The 9,933-nt window shown below is 46.3% G+C and overlaps 1 protein-coding gene across 2 annotated transcripts; it reads right to left on the bottom strand.

Moving 5' to 3' along the window:
- Window positions 1–1,221: 1,221 nt before the first annotated feature.
- LOC128779778 (olfactory receptor 6Z7-like) lies at window positions 1,222–7,405 on the bottom strand. Of its 2 annotated transcripts, none has more exons than XM_053916015.1 (2): window positions 7,131–7,405; window positions 1,222–2,251 (listed from the first exon to the last, which is right to left on the bottom strand). In XM_053916015.1, the coding sequence occupies exons 1-2, from the start codon at window positions 7,272–7,274 to the stop codon at window positions 1,307–1,309; spliced, it is 1,089 nt and encodes a 362-aa protein (XP_053771990.1). In that variant the 5' UTR covers window positions 7,275–7,405; the 3' UTR covers window positions 1,222–1,306. The 2 variants fall into 2 exon arrangements, with proteins under 2 accessions (XP_053771990.1, XP_053771991.1); XM_053916016.1 differs by lacking the exon at window positions 7,131–7,405 and adding an exon at window positions 2,333–2,344.
- Between the last annotated feature and the right edge of the window lie 2,528 nt (window positions 7,406–9,933).

The raw sequence follows: 9,933 nt of genomic DNA, 5'->3' as shown, positions 1-9,933 counted from the left end.
AATATCAGCTGAATGAATGAGACTAGGGAGAAATTTTCGGAAGAGCAGAGGCAGATATGGGTCCCTGGAGAGGTGATGGGGACCTTTGTTGGTTCAGGTACCAGGAGAGGAATCTAAACTGTCCATCAGGAGCTCGGGGCAGGCAACTGAGTTGGTTGGAGCATCATTCCCTGTGCCAAAATGTTGTGGGTCCCCCTCCTGGTCAGGCATGTAGGGGATGCAACCAGTCGATGTTTCTCTCTCACATTGAAGTTTCTCTCTCTCTCTCTCTCTCACACACACACACATCAACAAACATATTCTCAGGTGAAGAATTTTTAGAAAGTGACACGAACTCCAGGGAAAAGCATTTCCAGGGGAGGGAATGGGCAATGCAAAGACCCTTAGGCAGAAGGAGCTATTTTGGATGCAGCTCAGTAAAGATGAGGTCACAGATAGAGGCAGGGCAGGGGAGGACAACATGGAAGATGCTGGGCATTGGAGAGGCCTTTAGATTCATTCCAGGTTTATAGTGGGGACTTTAAAAGAGGCCCTGCCTGCACTGGGGGACAGGGCAAGGTGGACTCTATTCTCCTGTTCATTCTTTCCTTCTCCCTCCCCAGACTCCTCCGCCCTGGGTGTGCCCACAGGCCTGTGCCTCCCAAGTGCCTGTGCAACCCAGCCCTGGTCCTTGATCACAATTATTTGGTAATGGTGGACAAACAAAACTAACTTGGGTCAACTACCGTGTACCAGTCAGCTGTGGCCACAGAACACTGTGAAACAAACCTTCCTAAAATGTAGTGTCTTACAACATGTCGTTCATTCTCATGACCGTTAATCCTAGCAGATTAAAAACTGGAAACAATGCAGATATCCAGCCATTGATGAGTGGGTAAACAGAACATGGTATATACATAAAACGGAATATTATTCAACTTAGAAATGGACGACATACTGACACCCACGTGCTACCACCTGCACAAACCTTGGAAACATTATGTTAAGTGAAAGATGCCACACAAAAGGCCAAATGTGACATGATTCCATTTATGTGAAACATTCAAAACAGGCAGATCCATACAAACAGAAAGATTAATGACTCAGGGGCAGGGGATTGGGAGTGACTTCTAATGGGTAAGGGTTTCTCTTGGTGGTGACGAAATGCAGAATTCGATAGTGGAGACAGTCGCACAACTTTGTGAATATACGTAAAACCCCAGAAGTGTACATTTGCAAAGAGTAAAATATATGGTGTGTGGATTCTATCTCCATACAAAGATAAAGTATTCATAGTGTGAGAGCTCCAACACGCCCAGTTGTTTGGTCAGCCTCGGGACCAGTGCAGGGTTCTGTGGAGAGCTGCCTGGACTGCCTTGTTCCTCAGACAGTAGATGACAGGGTTGCACATGGGTGTGATCACCGTGTAGATGACAGACAGAATCTTGTTTAGATCCATAGCTTCCATGCGGCTTGGACGGGCGTAGATGAAGAGAGTGGCTGAGTAGAAGATCCCCACCACCACCAGGTGGGAGGCACAGGTGGAGAAGGCTTTGCGGCGGGCAGCAGCCGATGGCATACTCAGCATGGCCCTACCGATGGCCACATAGGAGGCTGTGGCCACAAGGAGGGAACCCCAGAGGATGATGATGGCGGAGATGAAGTCCACCAGTTCTGTCAGGGCCACGTGGGTGCAGGACAGGTTGAGCAGAGGGGAGACATCACAGAAGAAATGGTTGATGACATTGGGGCCACAGTAGGACAGGCTAGCGATGCATGATGTCTTGACCACCGAGACCAGCAGCCCACCAAGCCATGAGGACAAGGCCAAGGCCAGGCAGACCTGGGGCCTCATGAGCAGTGGGTAGTGCAGTGGGTGGCAGATGGCAACATAGCGATCATAGGCCATAGAGGCCAGGAGGGTGCACTCAGTACAGATGAGGGAGATGAAGAAGAAGAGTTGGGTCATGCAGGCTGTGAAGGGCACGGGGCCGGGTCCACTCCACAGCCCCGTGAGCAGGCTGGGCATGGTCACTGACACGTAGCTTACCTCCAGGCAGCTCAGGTTGCCCAGGAAGAAGTACATGGGCTTGTGGAGATCACTGTGAATGCGGATGAGGTGGATGATGAGGCTGTTCTCCAGCAGGGTCACCAGGTAGAGAGTCAGGAAGACAGCAAACAGGACATCCCTTACCTCTGGCCTCGTGGACAAACCCAGCAAGATGAATTCTTGTACTCTGGTCATGTTTCCCGGCTCCTGGGACATCCCCATCTGAGAACAAAATACATCAATAAAATATGCAAATCTATCTCTCTACACCTTGCCTCACCCTACAACCAGCCATTGTCTCACCTGAGTCAGTGAAATAACCTTGCCTGGTTCCTCTGCTTCCAGTCTTGCCTTCCACAGTCCTCATCCACGTGGCAGCTAGTGGGGTCTTTCAAAATAATTGAACGTAGCCCTGGCTGGGGGGCTTAGTTGGTTAGAGCATTGTCCTGTACACCAAAAGGCTGTGAGTCTGATTCCCAGTCAGCACATGTGACTAAGTTGTGGGTTCAATTCCCAGTTGGGGCTCATACAGGAGGCAACTGATCAAAGTTTCTCTCTCACATGGAGTCTTCCTCTCTGTCTCTCAAAATCAATAAAAACATATCTCCTGGTGAGGATTTTAGAAAATCATAGACCATCCCTGGCTGGTTTGAGTGAGTAGATTGAGCACAGGCCTGCGACCCAAAAGGACACCAGTTCTATTCCCAGTCAGGGCACATACCTGGGCTGCAGGCCAGATCCCCAGTCGGGGGCATGTGAGAGGCAACCTATTGATGTATCTCTCACACACATACACGTTTCTCAGCCTCTCTGTCTTCCTCCCCTCTCCTCTCTCTAAAATAAATAAATAAAATCTTTTTAAAAATCATAGATCATATGGGGTCACTCTCCAGTTTAAACCTGACAGATTTCCCCACTATTAGAATAATCATCATGTTTCTTATCATGGCCTCAGAGACCCTCAATTTTTGGATCCCTGCCTGGTGCTCCAGGCTTAACACACGTTGTAAATCCTGATCTCCCATCTACTGAAGCCCCATGGGCACCCTTTCACTTCCTCTAATGCTCCAAGACCCTTCATACCTAAAAGAATTCCTACATAAAGTTCCTTCTGCCTGGAACATCTTACCCCTGGTTCTCACCTTAATTGTTTCTGGTAATCTTCATCATCCTTGGCATACATTTTTCAAAGTATTGGCTTCAGATAAGGCTTACTTGTGCACCCTTTATCAAACCCTGTCCTTGCTCTCTGTCCCCACATCCCCTCGCTCCCTTTCAGAGTGATCCTTATTGTTTTCAATTGCTCATGTGCTTGTTAAGTGATTCAGTGTCTCTTCAAATGAGTTGTAAGCCTGGGTAGAAGGCTGGGTCTGTCTGACTGAGACCTGCATCGTCGGCACCTAGTGAGAAAAGCACACCACTGCCCAGTATAGAGTACATGTTCTTTATCCATGGCAGATCAAAGCTGGATGGCCAGGCATCACTGATCTTAATATATGCAGCAAGAAAGAGTAGGGGAGCCCTGACTGGTGTGGCTCAGTGGGTTGGGCATCATGCTGCAAACCAAAAGGTTGCCAGTTCAATCCCTGGTCAGGGCACATGCCTGTGTTGCAGGCCAGGTTCCCGGTTTAGGGGCCTGCAAAAGGCAATTGATTGATGTTTTTCTCACACATCAATGCTTTTCTCTCTTTCTCCTTCCCTGCCCCTCTGTCTAAAAAAATTAATAAATAAAGTCTAGAAAGAAACAGTACAAATGGCCAACAATAGAAGATTGGTTTAAATAACTCAGTCAACCAGTACCTTGTCTAATATAAACAGTTAAAATTAAGTTTTTTAAAGTAAACTATAAAATTGTATATGTACTATTTCTTATGTAATTATGTTTAAAGAAAGGACTCATAAGAAAAAATAGACTGTTAGTGAACACACCATCAATGTTGGAAGAAGGAGGAGGAGGAGGAGGAAGAGGAGGAGAACAAGAAGAAAAAGGAAAGAACAGTAGAAGGTGATGGCTGGGAGCATCGGGACTCTTTTTATCTGGCCTTCCCTTCATTCTCTGATGGTTGCTGATTTGGAAGGGAGTCAGTGGAGTGTCACCCTGAGCTCAGAAACCTGCCTAATCTGCTTATTGCAATCTTTAGCACATTGCTTGATTTGTTCAAGTTTTTTTTTTGGGGGGGTTGTCTGAGAAATGGGGGGAATGATATTGGCTCCCATGAGACATTGTGAATTTTACATAAAAACAAAGGGGAAAGTTCTAGACAAATGGGTTTTCAGTTTTGATAGACTTGGGTCAGTGTGTTTGTAGGTGTCATTTAAAAACACAACTCTACAGTGAACTTGAGTGATTCTCCTGGGTATCTTGAAGTAGAGAAAAATCCTTATCTCCCTATGCTGGGGTTTCTCTATTGATGTGCTATCATTTATTCAAGTTTACCACCATTTATTAACAAATAAGGTCAGCTAGGGATATTTTCTAGAAAAAACAATGGAAATTTGATTCCTGATCTACTCTACAGAGGACTACATTCCCCCTCCCAATCTCTCTTACTATAAAGATGGAGATAACATTTATTGCATATATCTATGTCCAGGGTGGGTCCTTTTAATAAAAGATTTCATTTATTTTCAATACCCTGCAACACAGGTGTCATTTTTCTTATTATTAAAGACCCAAACCCGAGGGTCCCAGAGGCTACAAGTTCAAAGTGAGAAGCCTGGTATTTTTCATCTCAGTTCTATCAGCACCTTGCTTGAGATTGGCGTCATTGACGAATCATGCCCTTGGTGTGTGCCAGGGCTGCCTGAAGACTCATCTAACCCCAGAGAAGATTAAGTGAAACCCCGAGGTATTTAAAGCTCAACTCGGACCTGTTGTGTCCAGTAGTGTTTGTAGCTGTCCCCGGTCCTGACCCGAGCCCTGCACAGCTGCCCTGGGGACAACACCCCACGCAGAGGCAGCTGTCCATGGTGGTGAATAAGACAGCAGCCCAGCAGGTTTAGTGCTGGCTGGTGGGGCTCCCCTTGGTTCCAAGCAAGAACTCCTCAATGGCCCTCTTCCTTGGCCTTTCCCTCCCCTCGTCTGACTGTTCTCTTCTGTGACCCACTTTCCCTCTGCTTCCGAGTATGTTCCTAATTCCCTTCCTTGTCCCTGGGTTAGATTTAACTCTGCTGTGAAGTCTCAGCCACTTACTTTAGATGCTGAGAGGTGTTTATCACTTATCTCGCATAAGAACCAATCAATTTAATTCCAAGGGCCTCTTTGGAATTTTGTAGCCGAGAATCAGAGTGTACAGAGACTACTTAGGATTTAAGTGTTCAGAGCCAGGTCTCCCTGACTCTTATTTAAATAGTGGAGCTATTAAGAATCTGAGATGAAGATAAGCTCCATCTACCTTTTTCTTAGAAAAGGCTGTTGCAGGTCAGAAATGTTATGTAACAGGTCCAAGTTTGGCCAATGAAAGAGCATCAGATAAGCCCTGGCTGGGGTTGATAAGACCCTGACTTTCATCCCATAAGCAGTTATCGAGCATGAACTGTGTACTGAACACTGTGCTTGGCCCCTCTCGCTCCTTACCTGAACAGCTAGGCACAGACAGGACAAGAAGATAGAAAAGATGTAGGGGTTCTATCTGATGCTTTCTTTTTAAATTTTTTAAAAATTTATTGAGACAGAGAGTGAGATTTGTTGTTGCATTTGTTGATGGATTCATTGCTTGCTTTTTGTATGTGCCCTGACTGGGTCTCGAGCCTGCAACCTTGGGATATCAGGGACGACGCTCCAACCAGGAGCTGCCCAGCCAGGGCTTATCTGATGCTCTTTCATTGGCCAAACTTGGACGTGTTACATAACATTTGTGACCTGCAACAGCCTTTTCTAAGAAAAAGGTAGATGGAGCTTATCTTCATCTCAGATTCTTAATAGCTCCACTATTTAAATAAGAGTCAGGGAGACCTGGCTCTGAACACAAGATCTTTCACTGAATAGCTGTGGGATTTTGGACAAGTTACCTGTCCTCAGAGAACTTCAGTTTTCTTATATACAAGTTGGAGATTATTGGATGACTTATCAGGTTGCCATGTTCCAAGTTTCTGGCACATGGTAAACAATAAATATTAGCTGTTATTATTAAGTAGTATGTCATACAAACACAGGTATGTGTTCATGATATGTACATTGTTTCCTTAACCCAGGTTGTAGCTACCTGTGATTGCAATGTTATTCTCTGCATTTTTCAGAAGAGGAACTAAAGCTGAGAGGGGACTTGACTAAGTCACACAGAGAGGGGCAGCCACACCTGGGTCCCTGTGATTCTGAAGCAAGTGGTCCTTTTTCTAGACTTTGTTGCCTCTCTGTGTGGAAGAAGTTGCACGTGTCTGAATCTGTAAACTGAAGTGATTCTTTGGCCTGACTTCCGAGTGATTTCAGCGCTGGCATATTAATGCAGTCCTTTCTAACAGAGAAGGGAGCCAGACAAGCAACAAGGCAGGGTAGGGGTTTGATGAGGAGTATTTACTTCCAGAGAAGGGAGGGCTGGGGACACCTCATGCAGGATCTGACATCTTACCTGAATCTTTCTCCCCGTGCTTAAAAAGTCATTCTTGTTTATTGTATTAGAGTTGTCCCAGTTTTTCCCCCTTTGCCCTCCTCCACCCAGCCCACACCCCACTCCCACAGTCAACCTTGAAGGATTAGCAGAAATTTGAAAGTTAGATTATGTGCAGGGTGATGGGCAGCCCAGGAGCAATGAACGGCACCGGCACAGATGTAAAAGTGAGAGCACAGTTTGGCCAAAGTCACCCAGGTACTTGGGAACTTCAGCCCAGGTTTTCTGCTCCCAACCCAGCCCTTCCTTCCTGGTAGAAAGAATTCAGGTTTTAGAATCACACGGCCCTGGACTCCAATTCCAAATCCTGTCCTGCCTGCTTGTGTGAAATCAAGCAAAGTTGGAGGTTTCTTGTTGGTTTTTCTCGTTGTTGGGTTTTTGTTGTTGTTGTTGTTGCTCTTATTTATTTATTTATATTTAAGTAAAATAGAAACCACGCAGTTTTAGAAGTCCTTTCCCTTTGCCCCCCCAAATGAGCTGTCCGGTCTCCTTACCTCAATAGCTTGAGTAAGATGGGTCTCTCCGAATGGATACAGCTGGACTCCTTTCTTCTTCAGGATGTCCGGGCAGTGCCTCAATGACCTGACCATTTGCTCCAGGACAGAATTTTCAGGAACAGAGCCAGAGGCCTCAGTCATCAGAAGAACAGGAGGTCCGGAGGTCACACCCGCCTGCAAGGAACTGTCCTTCTTCCTGAGCAGGAGTTCCCACCAGACACGCCTCACACTCCCCACCCCCCCATGGCAGCAGGTTCTGAACTGGGTGTGGCTTGAGGCACCAGGTTGCCTCCGTCCTGTCCTCAGTGCCAGAGAAGCCAGCTGTGCACCAGAGCTCAAGCTCTCTGAGACCTCTCTCCCCTAATCTCTGTGGACTCCAAGGACAGATGAGAAACATTCCACCACCCCCCACCACCCCCGAATCTCTATTGGGCAATGGCAAACCTCACTGAGAATCCACCTTTAGGACATATCAGTAAGCATGCACTGATACCCTACTGTGTGCTAGAATGTGTTCTGTATGCTTGGGTACTCAAAAATTAACCAGGCTTCACTTCTGCTGTTTTTTTGTCTTTTTAAACATTTTATTTATTGATTATGCTATTACAGTTGTCCTGAGTTTCTCCCTTTGCCCCCCTCCACCCAGCATGCCCCACTCTCTAAGGCAATCACACCACCATTGTTCATGTCCATGGCTCTTGTGTATAAGTTCTTTGGCTACTTCATTTCCTATTCTGTACTTTACATCCCCATGGCCATTCTGTCACTACCTATTTGTACTACTTAGTCCTCTCACCTCTTCACCCATTCTCCCCTTCCCCCTCTCATCTGAAAACCATCTGGTAACTAACTTCTTTTCTCTTGCTGCTTTTAAGAGTCTCTCTCGCCCTGGGTGATGTGGCTCAGTGGATTGAGCACCAGCCTGTGAACCAAAGGGTTGCTGGTTCGATTCCCCATCAGGGCACATCCCTGTGTTGCAGGCCAGGCCCCCAGTTGGAGGTGTACCACACACTGATGTTTCTCTCCCTCTGTTTCTCCATACCTTTCCCTCTGTCTAAAAATAAATAAATGAAATCTTTTTTTTTTTAAGAGTCTTTATCTTTAACCTTTGGCCTTTAATTATGCTGTGTCCTGGAGTGGGCCTCTTTGCATCCATCTTGTTTGGGACTCTCTGTGCTTCCTGGACTTGCATGTATATTTCCTTCACCAAATTAGGGAAGTTTTCTTTCACTATTTTTTGAGACAGATTTCCAGTTTCTTGCTCTTTCTCTTCTCCTTCTGGCACCCCTGTTATGTGAATGTTGGATCTCTTGAAGTTGTCCCAGAGGCTTTTTATCCTATCCACATGTTTGGGTTCTTTTTCCTTTTTGTTCTTCCTTTTTTGTGTAGTTGCTTTTTGCTTCCTATCATTGGCTTCGAAATCATTGATTTGATTCTCAGCTTCATCCACTCTACTGTTGTTTCTCTGTAAGCTGTTCTGTATTTCAATTAGTGTAAGCTTCATTTCCGACTGGGTCTTTTTGATGCTGCTGGGGTCTTCACTAAGTTCCTTGAGCATCCTTATATCCTGAGTTTTGAACTCTGCTTCTGATAGATTGCTTATCTCCATTTTGTTTGGCTCTTTTTCTAGAGTTTTGATGGGTTCTTTCATTTGGAACATGTTTCTTTGTCTCCTCATTTTGGCAGCCTCCCTGTGTTTGTTTCCATGTATTAGGTAGAGCTGCTTTGACTCTGTGTCTTGGTAGTGTGGCCTAATGTAGTAGGTGTCCTGTAGGGTCCAGTGGCACAACCTCTGTTATCACCTAAACTGGGTACTCAAGGTGCACCCTTCATGTGTGCTGAGTACAGCCTCCTCTTGTAGTTGAGCCTTGGTTTCTGTTCACACATCAATGGGAGGGATTTACCCAGGCCAGTCAGCTGCAAGGAATGGCTGTCACAACTGATCACCAACCACCACCCTTCATGGGGGACCAGCTGTGCAGGAGCATGTTGGTGGTGGTGCTCTGCTGTAGTCCTTAGCTGTCCACTGGGTGTGCTGGCCCTGAGGTTTCCTGGGTGGTACACACCAAGGTCATCCCCCACCTGTGTTTTCCTTGGGGCACATGCCTGAGCTGTAAAACAGTCTGAGATGGCCACTACTTGTGCTGGGCTTGGAGATTCCCAGGCAAAGCTAAACTGTGAATCTAATCTGGCTGCTGCTTGAGCTCACTGAAGCCAGCTGTTGCTTGTTTGATAGGATTTAGGAGACAAGACCAGCCATTCTTCTAGAAAAGCAACTTGAGCAGGCCCATAAATTGAGTTGGGTAGAGCCTCAGGGGATTTCCAAGGCAGGCCAAACAGGGTTAGTCAGGATGGAGTCTTAGATATGGCACCAGCTTACTGGATCCTTGGCTCTGTGGGCTATTTAGCAAAATGACAATGGCCTCTCCTTGCCTTGTTGCCAGACACTTCAGTTCCTTCCCTGTATACCACTGGTGTCTTTCAACCTGCTCCAGTGCTGGAGCTCTGTGGAAGTGAGTCTGAGTAGTTGAGTCTGTGTGGGTTCTTTAAGAGGAACTGCTTGGGACTCCAGAAGTTTCTTCCACTGACTCAATCTCTGCTGGGTTTTGCAGCAGAAGTTGTGGGAACTTATCTTCCTAGCACTGGAATCCTGATCTGGGGGCTTGATGTGGGCCTCGGATTCCTTGCTCCTGAGTTATCCCTCTGGAATTTTTATCCAGCCCATTCTGTGTCTGCACCCCTCCTACCAGTCTGGATGGATGTGGTTTTTTGAATTCCATAGTTGTCAGACTTCCATTCA

Source organism: Desmodus rotundus, chromosome 12, assembly GCF_022682495.2.
Source record: "Desmodus rotundus isolate HL8 chromosome 12, HLdesRot8A.1, whole genome shotgun sequence".
In the NCBI taxonomy this organism is placed as follows: Eukaryota; Metazoa; Chordata; class Mammalia; order Chiroptera; family Phyllostomidae; genus Desmodus; species Desmodus rotundus.
The sequence above is the reverse complement of the archived record's forward strand: the minus strand, read 5'-3'. Positions and strand labels throughout refer to the sequence as shown.

Coding starts and splice junctions, on each gene's coding strand:
- LOC128779778 (XM_053916015.1), bottom strand. CDS start 7,274: ATGACTGAGGCCTCTGGCTCTGTTCCTGAAAATTCTGTCCTGGAGCAA. Junction 2,252..7,130: donor ATCTTACTCAAGCTATTGAG/GTAAGGAGACCG, acceptor TTTTGTTCTCAG/ATGGGGATGTCCCAGGAGCC.